Below are 13,061 nucleotides of genomic sequence, written 5' to 3' on the forward strand. Positions count from 1 at the left end.
GTGTGTGGGTGTATATGTGTGCGTGGTGTGTATGTGTACACAGACGTTGGAAGAGTGAGCGGCAAGCATGTTTCAGGTGACTGGAGGTGTGTGTGTGTGTGACTGCAGGTGTGTGGGCCTCTGGGGAGATGGCTATTATTAGTGGGTACTGTTATTTCAGCACACTGGCCGGGGGGCTACACTCGGCGACCAGAGGAACTCTTGGAAGAGACTCCAGGGACGTGTTTTGCAAAAAATGTTATTTTCTCCTAAATTGGCTCAGACTACAGCAGCTCTTTTCTTTGCTGGGATGGCACTCGAGGGCTGGCCTAGTCCTGCATTCTCAGCCCCAAGGCCACTGGGCTAGTGGGGCCAAGAGCTGGTGGGATCAGATCCACTTCCAACAGGGAACACTGGGCACAGGTCCTTTGATGCAACCACTATCAGAATGATCCGAGGGGCCGGTTGTGTGTCCAGTGCCATTTTCCAGCCAAGCTCCATGGAGATCAGGATCTCCAGGCTGGGGAAGGAGAGAAGATGCTGGGAGAGCAAGGCCCTCTTCCCTGCTTCCACCAAGCAAAGCCTGAAAAAGTTTATATGTGTATATATATTATATACTTGCATTTATATGTAATATTTATATTACATATAAATGCACATATATATTTCCCCTACTCCATACTTACTTTTGTCAGAAGAAAGAATTCTATTGCTCAGAAGGAAATAGGGGTGAGAACCCCTACTATGGAGGGTCCCATGATGATCCAGACAGTGTCCTCACACTGGGGGGACACCAGGTTGATGTGGAGAGAGACCTGAGCAAGGTGCCGACCACATCCAGTGACACTCTGTGTCTCTCTGATGCCTCTGTGCCTTCGCCCATAGTCACCCAGAGCCCTGGTGTAAGGCCTTGCTGAAGGCCCGCTTCCTGCTGGAAGCCCTCTGGCCCTCTCAGACAGGAGCTGTCTCAGCCACCCTTTTCTCCTGCTGTGTTCCTCTGTCACCTCCCGGTCCCCATCTGCCTTGTCCCAGAGCTATTTCTGGGTCTGTCTGTCTCTCCCTCCTTGTTGTGAGCTCCTGCAGGGCCAAGTCTGGCTCTGACTCATCTCAGTGTCCCCAGGACTCAGGTCAGGGCCTGGCGCTGACGAGTGTGCTAAGCATCAAAGCAGGGGTAGAATCCATGACAAGGGACCAGACTGCAGCTCAGACTGTGTGTTCTTTAGGAACATGTGTCCCCCCACTAAACCAGGTGCTCCCCAAAGGCTAGAGCTGTGTCCAAGTCAGCTTTGTACCTCGAACCTTGGTACGCCAACCTGTGGAGGGTTGGAAGGAAGGAAGGGAGGAAAAAAAGAGAGAGGGAGGGAAGAAAAAAGGTAGGAGGGAAGGAAAGGAGGGAAGAAAACGGTAAGCTGGGGAAGGGATGGTGGAAGGAAGAAAAGAAAGAAGGGAAGACAAGAAAAGAAGGGTAACTGGAAGGAAGGAAGTTTGATGGAAGGAAGGATGAATGGGTGGATGGAAGGAAGGAAGGTAAAAATGGATGTATAGACGGACATACAAGTGCATGAGAGAGGAAGACCAGAATGGGCCTTGGTCATGAAGGCTACAGGGATTGGACTTGGATTGAACTTGGCTGGGAGGGAGACCCCAGAGTGATCTGAGCCTCAGGTGTGCTGTGGAGGGTCCATCCCTTTGTCCAAAAGAAGGTACTCCCCACACCCAGCACTTGCCCCTCCCGAGTCACTGACTCAGTTTCCCTCGTGCTGTAGAATGGAACCCTGGCACCAAGGAGCTGACCAAGGCTCGGCAGAGCCTCTTGCTTAGTCAGTGGACCCAGAGCCAGAAGGAACCCTTTGGTGAGGAGGGTTGCAGCGACCCCATGGGCTCCATGTCCGTGGCCCCGCCGACCAAGAAGCCCGCATGGCCGGCCGAGAAGAACCTGCTGTATGAGTTCCTTGGGGCCACTAAGAACCCAAGTGGGCAGCTGAGGCTTCGCAGCAAAGTGGAGGTGGACGGGCTGGAGCTGAAACGTAAGCTGACCCTTCCCAGGGAGAGTCTGAAGGGATTTCAGAAACCGTCATAGGCCCAGGCCCAGCTCTGCCATCAGATGGCTGTCTCACCCACGAGCAAGTCGATGCCTTTCCCTGGGTGTCAGGTTTTAAACCCGTAAAATGGGAGATGTGACTTTCTTCCTATGTCCTCTGCAGGGAATATAATTGCTAGAGAAATGCAGCTGACTCTCAGGGGTCACGTGAGCATCATTGGCGGTCAATTTGAACATTTTATCCCCTCAAGTTGCCCAAGCCAAAGAAAAATCCATGCTTTAGTATTATTTCTACATTGAGATTATTCACATCCTTGCTTTCTCTGCCTTGCACTCCTACAACTGTTTCAATCAAAACCCTTTTCCTCCCAAAAATAAGGGGAAACTGACGCCCCATCTCTGACTCTATAAGCCCACAGGGCATATTGTAGAAGGAGAGAATCCAGGTTTCATAACCTGAAACAACTCAACCAGATCTTACTCATTCAGACTAATTTTGGGCCCTACCATACTGAATTCTAATTATATAATATTTTAAACCATAAATGATTCCAACATAGATGTAACAGCCTGCGCAAGGTCCTCCTCACTGCTGCAGGTACACGCCCTTGGGGGCTGCTTTGATAATTTGGTAAGAATGGCTTCCATGGCATCGCAATTGTTGGTATCAAACTGGATTCTCCTAAAGCGCTTGAAAGAATGTGGTTTTGTATGTAGGTGATCAGGTTTGCTGTATTCTCGAGCTGAACTGCCTTCTTACTAGTGAGTGATGGAAAGTGACCTTCTATGCCCACTGTGCTGGGATTTTCACTCCTTCCGAATCGGCGAGATGTGAACTAAAGATATGGTCCTAGAGCTGGAAATTCACCTGAAATTTGAAGACACCTCTGGGAGCTTAAAAGACCTGACTTCTGAGAACATTAACCCCAGAGGCAGTCATGGTGCTGAGGGCATCCTGGTCTCTCCCTCCCTCAATCATGGAAACACTCTACCTCTCCTGTGACTTACAGTTAACCCGCCAGCGACGGGGGCCGACAAGAACAACCTCAAGTACACAGGGAACGTGTCCACCCCACGCTTTGCCACCGGCTTGACCTCAGCCACCCTGAACCAGCCGCTCTGGCTCAACCTGAACTACCCACCTCCGCCCATGTTCACGAATCCCGCCACCTTCCCACAGTGTCAGGTGAGTGAGTGTGTCCGGGGCCAGGCTCGCCCATGGCCATCCACGGAGGGGCAGTGGCTTCCAGGGAGCCTAATTCACAAAGAGCCTTCGGATGCGTTAGTTCATTTCTTCACTGTGGCCACATCAGACCAAATACTTGGTACACACGCATGCAAACACACATGCATGTGTGCGTATATTTCTCATTTTCCTTTGTCTGAATTCCGGTTCACTCTGTGCTGTGTCTTCCAGAGCTGCTTGGCTAGTTTGGGCCTGTGAAATACTTGGGCTCCCAGGAAAGGATGATGACATACAGTCCTTGTTTCCCCCCACCTCCTGTGACTTCCTTTACAGTCAGATGACATGTGTCCTGGATTACTTGGGACAATCCCAATTGAGGTCTTTTGTCCCAGCATAATTCTTAATTGCACCTGCTTTCACTCTCAAGTGCCCTGCTGTGGATGACAAATTCTGTGGCCACTTCATTTAAATGACAACCCAACCGTCTCAGCTTCTCCCAGCTAAAGTGGCTTGATGCACTTTCTTGGTCCTGGGACTCAGAGGGAACTCAGGGCCAGACAATAAGGAATGGGTGAAACCCTTGGATTTTTACTCACAGAACTCATTTATGCAGGGAAAATGTAGTTTCTTTAGTTGGCCTATTTAATTTAATCTCCCTGAAGAGTTGCCACCCACTAGGTAGAAAGAAGGAAAAATCAAATAAATGTCCCCTCCAGTTTAAACAGTAGTCTAAACCAAGAGCTTAAAGTAGTCCTTTTAGGTAGTGCTCAGTTCCTCCAGGAAAGGTGCTCAGTGTCAAAGATTTCCCAGTCTTCTGTCCCCTCCCTGGCTCCTTTCCAGTATGGTGTGCCAGTGTATGGGGTGGGGACCAGGTGCTTGGGAACCTGCTGCCCCAGCCTTGCTTGGCAAAGCCTGGAGAGGGCAAAGAGAGAAGGAAATCCCCTGAAAATCATCTCATCCTGTCTCTGTGCCCCTTCCCCTGTCCTTTGGGCCCCTGTGTCATTTCCTCCTTTACAACAGAGCAGCGAGTCTCACGGAGTGGGTGTCCCACGCAGAAGGTAGATCTACTCCACATAAAGCCTCTCTGCGCTGGTGCACCCGGCTTAGCCCCTGAATCTTAAATGGGGACTAAAGTAAAGGAGTTTAGCACAGTCTCTCTTTTTCTCTCCAAAGTTTTGTTTCCAAGCTTTTTTTTTTTGGTTTGCTCAAGAGAACCCAAGTGCCCACCCTGTCCTCTCGAGGCGAGCGGTTGTAACGAAGTGTGGCGCGCGGGAAAATCAAAGTGCATCCGTCCCGTGTCTACAATTTGTTGTCCTTGCACAGGTCTGGAGAGAAATGCCCTGTTCACGTACCCGTGGGTCCACCGACCCCTTCACTGATGTTCCTCCACCCTTGCATTTTTGTGTTTGCTCACTCACACTCATCATTCATCCACCCGCTCGTGGATGGACTCCTCTTTGTATTCGTTCTTTTCATTCATTGAAGTAGTGAGAAACCCTTCCTTCACACTGACCATAGGCTAAGCATCAACTCGATCAGGGGATTCCGAGGTGACTAAGAAGCTTGGAGTCGAGTACAAGTCAGGAACAAATCAAAGGCCAGCACTGTGTGCACCCCCACCTCTGACAGAGAAACGATTTGCATAATTTTATTTAGTGGAAACCCGTGCACTCTCAGGGCTCACCATGTAAAGCTAATGCAGTGATTCATTTTATGAAGATAGGGTGGTGTCTCACTGCCATGTTAACTTCTACTCTCTTGACTTTTGGAGCGGGTGAGATACGGACACACTTTTCAAGCTTGAAGGTCCTTTGTCTTCAGAGATGCTGGTGTTGGCATCACAGGGCTGACCCCGAGGTTCCTGGGCCCCTGGGTCCTATACAGCAGTTTAGACACTGAATGGGCCCAGCTGAAGTCCACTGCACACACCGACCCTCGCGGGTGGGAACGAGGGTCGGTGTAGTTTACGTTCTCCCAGCCCCTTGTGATCGCACAACGCCACCCAGCTTCAGGACAGCTGGTCCAGTAGCCTGATATAATAAAAAGAAGGCAGGTTTTGGAATCATCAGGCTGGGGTTTAAGGAAATTCTGCTGCTTCCAAGCTGTGTGGCCCTGGGCAGGTTAGCCAAATGCTCTGAGCCCGGGTTTCCTCACCTGTGAAATGGCCTAATAATTACAGCAGCGGCAGCAGCAAATGCTTGAGTCAGCTGTAAGGTTAATTGAATCCATGGATGAGAAAGGGCTTTGAAAAATCTAAAGGGTGATACAGCTGTTGGTTTGTATTATTATTCAGCCCCAATCTTCCTAGGAAGCAGGGTCAGGGAGCTCTGCAGACCTTGAGAAGACAGAGAGGAGAAATGGGGAACATTCTATCCTGGTCTCCTTCTCTGCTTGGCGTTAGGAATAAAGATGAGGTCCCAAATCCAGTGTACTCAGAGCTCCGCTGTGGAGGGTCGCAGAGCCCTGGAGGACTAAGTCCCCAGCACTAAGGGGCTCCAGAGGCTCCGGGCTGCTCAGCATAAATGACCTCGGCTCCCAGTGAAGGAGGGAGCGCACAGGGGGAGAGGCCTTGGCCTCAAGCAAAGAGGAGTGAGTGTTTGTTCATCCTTGCTCATGATTTTACAGAGTTGCAGTTTGAACAGCTAGAAATACCTTCCAAGTCGTGCAGTGTCACTCACACCGATGACTCCTGAAAATCCTCCCAGGACAGAGCGGGTCATAGATCCTGGGCATGGGGAGGATGATGGCCTGGGGAGCTGGCTGTGGACAGCGGAGTGGGGAGGGAGTGAAACCGAGGAGGGACACTGAGAACCTGGCCTTGGAGCTGAGGGCTGGGAACAGGCAGGGCGGCCCCATCTGGCTGACTCCTCTGTCCTGGTTCAGGTCACCGTTGGGGTCACAGAGCCCAGACTGTGGTCATGGTGAGTGGGGCTGCCCTGGGCTGCAGGACTTGAAGGAAAGGGGGCAGGTGCACTGGTTTCAGGTGAAGGGGTTGGTGGGAGTCGGGGAGGCCCAGCCATGGTCAAGTGTCAGGTACACGGGAGCAGAGAGCAAGGAGGCTCTGAGAGGATGTACGTTCTTGGAGACCTGGAAAATGGGCACCAGGAGACCTGGGGGACTTCCCAGGCCCCTGCAGCAGGGATGCAAAGCCTTTTATGAGGAGCCTTTGGGCTCTGAGGAAGTTGTCAAGGGCACAATGTCAGCCATCAACACTTTGACAACTGGCACAAGCTGAGCCCAGAATGGAGGCAGCATCTTGGGGTGCAGAATCTTCTGCAAAAACATATGGTCTGAGGGATGCTTTGGGTTTTGAACTGTATCTTAGGGGGTAACTAACTGGATTAGCAGGTAGAGGTAGTCTGGGACTGGAGGGGTCATGGGCTGACCCCACCCACAGGAGCAGTTCTGCTGTGCGTACACATGGACATGTAAGGCCACGTGGGACAGAGTTGTGTGGCTTCTACTTCCCATTGGGCTGAGCTGCCAGGCAGCCTCTTCAAGTGGAGGGTGTGGGGTTGGGGGAGCAGTGAGAGATGGTAAAAATACCTAACTTGCAGAATCCTTATTATGTGCTGTGCACTGTTCTAAGTGCTTTGGGTGAATGAACTCATTTATCTTCACATCAGTCCTCCTCGTCAGGTACAGACACGGGTGTACGTGTGGGCACATAGATGCACAGCAGCAGAGGCCCAAACGCGTATGCCCGGGCTCACAGTTGCACATTTGTGCACAGAAACCCACAGCTCCAGATACAAATGCAAGCACACATGCAGATGTGCTGAAATAAACATGGAGGCAAGCTAGCACACACATGTACACAGATGCACACTGGCACCTCATGTCTTAGGGCAGGAATGGGGTTTGGGGAAAGGCACATAGAAAAAGGGTAAAGATAGCAACAAAGATAACTTGACTACTGTCACAGGCTTTACACGCTGAACACACATCATTTTACAGACAAGAGAAAAGACACTCAGAGAGGCTAAGTGATTTGCCCAAGATCACACAGCCACTAAGGGGCAGATCTGGGATTCAAGAGGCAGGCAGGTTCCTGAATCTCTTATCTTAAATATTCACTGAAAAGGCTGTGAATCCTGCTCACCACGGGCTTCCTGTGGGGTCTGAGTTGTGCTGGCTTGACCTGATTCCAGCTGGACTAGGCAACTAGAGGGTCTAGCCAGCAGTGTGGTGGGATGGGCTCAGCTGTTTGGAGATCCTGGCAAGTGAGCTGGAAGCTGAGCTGAGTGGCTGCTGCTCTCTGCCCGTTGCCCCGCGGCGCTGAGCCTCCCCCTTCTCTCCCCAGGGCCTGCACCCACAGCGGGCAGCCCGGATGCCTTATCAGCAGACCCTGCACCCCCAGCTGGGGTGTTACTCCCGACAGGTGAGTACATGACTTCTTCACCTCTGAACCAGCTCCACAAAGGTCTGCAGGTTATAAGGACATCTGTTCCCTCGCCTTTGTCCAGCTGGTCACCCCCCATAATTACTGGCCCACCCTTGACCCCAGAGCACAGACACAAACACCAACATGCGTGTGGAAACAAACCAGTGTCCTCAGGTGACAATAACAGCTGGCCCTTACAGAGCCCCTACTGTGTGCCAGGCCCTTCTTTAAGGGCCTTACCTGCGTTAATTTAACCTTCAGGACCACCCTATGCGGTAGATTAGAGGTGAGGAAACCGAGACACAGAGAGATTAAATAATTTGTCCAAGGTTATCAAGTTAACACATGTTAGCTTTTGCTGTGGCAACAAACAGCCTCAATATCTTCAAGATTTTCAGCAATAAAATATTTAATTTTCACCCACAGTTGACAGGTGGGCTGAGCTGGGATGGGACTGGGTTCAAGCCTGTTCCACAAGTCCTCGTTTCGGGCTCTTGCTGAAGATACAGTAGTTCTTGCTGTGCTGGGTGGCTGGAGTGCCGGAGGGCCGGGCAGAAACACTTCTGGGAGGCCCAGCTTAGACCCTGGATGTAGTGACGGGTGCCCACCTTCCACCAGCCAAAGCAAATCACGTGGCCTTGCCCAGCATTGGTGAGGCTGGGGAGTCATCCCTTCCAAGCCAGTTTTTCAGTTAAAACACAAGACACCTAATTCAATTTAAATTTCAGATAAACAGTGAATACAATTTTAGTAGAGCTATGTCCGAAATACAGCATGGATCATACTTACTTGAAACAAAATTTTGCTGTTTATCTGAAATTCAGCTTTAATTGGGTGTTATATTTTGGTTTGCTAAATCTGCCCCCTCCCCTACGCCCATGGGTAAGTCATTGATCAATATCTACTTGACAGTGACACAAAAGCAGAACTGGGATTTGACCTTGGGCAGCCTGGCTTCAGGGTCCATGTCCTCCCCCGTAACTCTGGTTTACTGCCTTTTGTGTACAGATACACAAAAATATAGTATCAAAGTAAAGCAGCAGAGACAAAAATACTAATACACACTCAGACACAAATAAAGATACAATTACATGCATGTGGCTCAGCTGCATGTACACACAAAACACAGAACAGCAGGTCCTGAGACAGTGACACCCTGGGGCAGGGATGGAGGTGTGAGGGAAGGAGCTGAGAACTGGCCGCATTCTCGGTCTGGCCGTGCACCCTCGCGTACAGACCCCACACTCACACCCACAGACTCCTCGGCCTCTCCTCTCTGCCTGGGGAGCCCTACCCTTTCTCTGCAAAGCACAGAACGTCCCCGTGGGCAAAGGAGGGCCCAGGGGTGTAGGCTGCCTTATTATGTGGGCTGGTCCTGCTTTTTCAGCAGGAGGAGCTTTGCGTCCTGAGATGACGTAAGCGTGAGGCAGGCTCGCAGAATCTCAGCGCGTCCCCTCTGCCCCACGAACAGTGACTCCGTCCGCCTAGCTCCAAAGTGGATGCTTTTAGACAAAGTTATGTATGTGCATATGTTTGAAAAAGTAATACAAAAACATGGTCCAAAATTTGCAGAATCTTAGAGGCAATCACTGTTCCTGGTGTCTTCGGTACCCTTGCTGTTTATACGTATCGATACAAGCATTTTTACACAGATGTGGTATTCTGGGCACGCTGCTCTATCATTGCTTCTGTGAGCAGAGTGTATTTTGGAGATGATTCCAGAGCCCTGTGCACAGCTCTGTTTTATGGGTTTTATCAGTGACATGTGGTTTAGGGTACATTTTTGAGTAAAGCTTATAAAAGCTCTGGGACCTGCATCTTCTCTTTCATGTCAGTTTCCTCGCAGGTCCAGGCCCCGCTCCCCCAACTGTGAAAACCAGGCACATTTTCTGCCACGCTGACCCACGGGTGTCTGTCCTGGGAGATGCCTTCCTGGGTTCTCTCTGTGAGCTCTGGACACTTTCTGACCTTTAGCTCATCCTCTTGGGGTTTCGATGCCCGTATCCAGCATTAGCAGATCCTACATGTCCACTAAGGGAAAGATGGGGAAGGCCAGGAGGGAGGAGCTCAGGCTTTCAGGAGGAACAAGCATAGAGGTACGGGTCAGAGCCACGGGCTCTGGGCTCACCCCACTGGGATTCTGACAAAATGCAGACACTTGAAACACTAAGCAAGTTGCTTAACTTCTCCGAACCTCAGTTTCCTCATCTCTAAAATGGCCCTACTTCCCAGGGCTGTTTGGAGTTTAATTGAGAGAATCCAGAGGAAGGGTCTGGAGTACCCCAAGCACTTAATAAGTGCTAGCCTTGTCATCTTTTTAAATTATATAAGGATGTGCAGGATGAGAGAGGGCTGTCAGCACACTGAACCCCTGAGCAGCTTGGACCTCAGACTCTTACTGTTAAAATGGAAATCTAGAAATTTCCCCAGTTTTGACCAAAACACACAGGAGGTTGGATGTCAGCTCCACACAAGACATTCAGAGCTGTCAGTGGTAGAATCCAGTGCTCACAATGTAATGAGCTCCCCATCATTTTACGTATTCAAACAGACACTTAGTAGTTTCTTCTTTCCTCTCTGCCCCCTCCTCTCCCTTTCCTGCACTCATTCATTTAACACATGTTTATTGAGCAGCTACCGTGTGACAGGCATTGTCTTAGGGCTAAGGATAAGCCAGTAAATAATACAGATGAGGTCCCTGCCTTGCCAGAGGCAAGATAGTGGAAGCCCTGCTTCTCAGTGGGGGTCTGATCCAGGAAGTCTCAGAAACCCAGTGAGTTCCTGTTTTCTCTAGGGTTTGAGCTGAATGCCGTTGCCTCTTGTCCACTCACACTGTCCAGCACTGTAACCACCAGCCATTTAAATGTATTTAAATTTAAATCAATTAAAATTCAGTAAAATTTAAAATTCAATCACACTAGCCCCATTTCAAGGGCTCGATAAGCACACCTGTGTCTGATGGCTACCATATTGCACCATGCAGACGCAGATTTCCATCATCCATCACCGGAGTTTCCACAGGGCAGGGCTGTCTTGGACTTGGAGTCTGATGATATCCTGAGCTAGAAGCGAGGGATGTATAAATCTCAACAGCCTTTACTGAGATAGTAAAAATGAACAGGTGGTTATTGACCAAGGGAAGGTAGGGGAAAGGGAATGGACATGATGGAAGTCATATTCATTGGCTGTTTATTATATGCCAGTTCTCTCTACATATGTCAGCCGACTCAACCCCCAAACAATGGAGATAGTGTTTGCCCATTTTATGGATAAGGAAACTGAGGCTCAGATAAATGAAATAACTTGCCAGTCTCACATACAAGAGCTGGGTCCTATGCTTTTTCCAGCTCAACACATTGCCTTCTATGCACCTCATAGCAACTGAGGGGCACAGGGGCTGAGGGGTGGGGGCTAGGGCTAGGGTTAGGGCTGGGGAACTGTAACGTTTGGGAGCAGTGGGCATTGCTGGACCAAGCCCCTCTCCTCTCTGCCCTGCAGGTGACACCATATAGTCCACAGCAGATGGGACAGCAGGTTTTCCGCTCTTCCTACACGCCCCTGCTGGGCTACATCCCCTTCGTCCAGCCCAACTATCCGTACTCTCAGAGGACGCCGCAAAAGCTGTCTGGCAATCCCCGAGACCCTTCCCCCATGGCAGGAGATGGGCCGCAGTGCCTCTTCCCCCAGGCATTCGGGTGAGTCTTCAGCCCACACTGGAAGTCCAGTTTGTCTCCAGGAAGCCTCCAAACAGGGGAGGTGGGTGCTTGGGGCCCCCCGGGTGCTTTCTTGGTACGTATGTCCCATGGCTGTGGGGAGGGGAGACCTTATGCCTGGGTCCAGAGACTGGGTCCTGGATTCCAGAATCTGATGTGAGGTGAACCTGATCTGAATCTGGTGGGGCCCTTTTGGAGGCCCATTTTGGGGCTGAGGGTGCTAGAGTCTGGTGCAGAAACACAGCTGCATGGTCAGGAATAGATGGGGACACCACCCACAGCAGGTGGCAGGTCAAATGGCGAATATGCCCTTACCCACTTGCTTGGTTCACAGCCCGACATGGCCAGGTAATCCTCTTACAGCTCTCTCCCCTGCTTACTGCATCCTGAGCACCTTGCCAGGCTCCTCTCTCGAACATCCCAAGGACTCCGTGACCAGTGCTGCCGAAGGGCCCCCTTTTGCTTATCAGGCTGCTCACACTTTCCACCCAAAGTACCCCAAACAGCAGAGGAGGGGGGCTGAGCAGCAAACAGCCAACACAAACTCAACATTTTGGCTGGAAATTGCACACAAACTTTACATGCTAGTCAGTAAGAAATGTCTGTTTGTTGTTTTACTGTAACAATGCACGGTGTCTCATTCCCACCCAACATCTCTTCACTATTGATGCTCTGAGACGCAGGCAGTGCCCTGTCATTCCTGAGAATCCGAGTGCCTGGGGCACACCCTGGGGCATGTGTGCCCTGTTTGAGAACCTCCATTTATAGGATAAGGACCAAATTCCCCAACTGGACATCGATTTCCTTCCTCCCCATCACTGCCCCTCACCGTAGTGTCTGCAGGTGCCCCAGACTCTTACGCCTTCAATCAGTGTTTCCCCGAATGTCTTGTTAAAGGGGATAAATGCTAGAAAGAGGTTTCTACAGTCAGATCTGTTTGGGAAAAGAAAGGTGGAAACAGAGATACACAGATTTCTTAACTGCTGGAATTCACACATTATTTAATTTCCTAGGGTGCCTGGGGAACATTCAAGAAGGTGATTGATAGTATCATTTGAACATAAAACCCATGACCCCTTGTTTCTTTTTGTCTCCTTTTTCTTTTCCTCCCTCCCTCCTTCCCTCCCTCCCTTCCTCCTGCCCTCCCTTCCTCCCTCCCTCCCAACCCTTTCTCTCCTTCCCTTTTCTTGTAGAGCACATCATGGTGTGTTTCACCAACACACTGTTGAAAGCTCTGTCTCAATTCACATAGTTACGATGAATTTAGCCTGTAGGGGACCATTGATGAATAGGATGTGTTTCTTCCTTCCGAGGCTGAGAGCGGATGAGCAGGGGGAGCAGTGATGTCAGTGCCCTGACAAAGTGAAGGCCATCGATGTGGCCTAAGCACAGAGGAGGGATCCCTGCTGGGTGAACAGTGAGGGCTGCAGGAAGGGGAGGAACCTGGTTGAAGTACTAGATTTATCCCTGAAAAAGGTGGAAAATAGGAAAAGGAAGGTTAAGCTTGGATGATAAAGGCTGTGACTGGTGGGCCTGGGGATCCAGTGCAGATCTGTGAACGTCAGACTGAACTGATGGGATGGAGAGGAGACTATACACAGGAGAGGGTGGAGTCTGGAGGTGGCTGTAGAGTCTGTAAGAGTGGTTCTCACCTCCCTGGAGGCAACTGCACAGGGAAGGCAGCCTACCTGCAGGCTGGCAAGCTCCCTGCTTCCATGCTGTGGCTCCGGGCTCAAAGTAAGAGAGACTCTCTGCAGA

General features: G+C 50.6%; 1 protein-coding gene across 1 annotated transcript in view; it reads left to right on the plus strand.

Moving 5' to 3' along the window:
- Positions 1-13,061, plus strand: part of LOC105086984 (uncharacterized protein C1orf94) — a 35,773-nt gene that overhangs the window by 19,310 nt on the left and 3,402 nt on the right. Inside the window, exons 3-6 of the mRNA XM_064479250.1 lie at positions 1,746-2,006; positions 3,031-3,206; positions 7,510-7,587; positions 11,089-11,285. Coding sequence (XP_064335320.1) covers positions 1,746-2,006; positions 3,031-3,206; positions 7,510-7,587; positions 11,089-11,285 — 712 coding nt within the window. The remainder of the gene's footprint in view (positions 1-1,745; positions 2,007-3,030; positions 3,207-7,509; positions 7,588-11,088; positions 11,286-13,061) is intronic.

This window comes from Camelus dromedarius, chromosome 26, assembly GCF_036321535.1.
Source record: "Camelus dromedarius isolate mCamDro1 chromosome 26, mCamDro1.pat, whole genome shotgun sequence".
NCBI classification, from domain to species: domain Eukaryota; kingdom Metazoa; phylum Chordata; class Mammalia; order Artiodactyla; family Camelidae; genus Camelus; species Camelus dromedarius.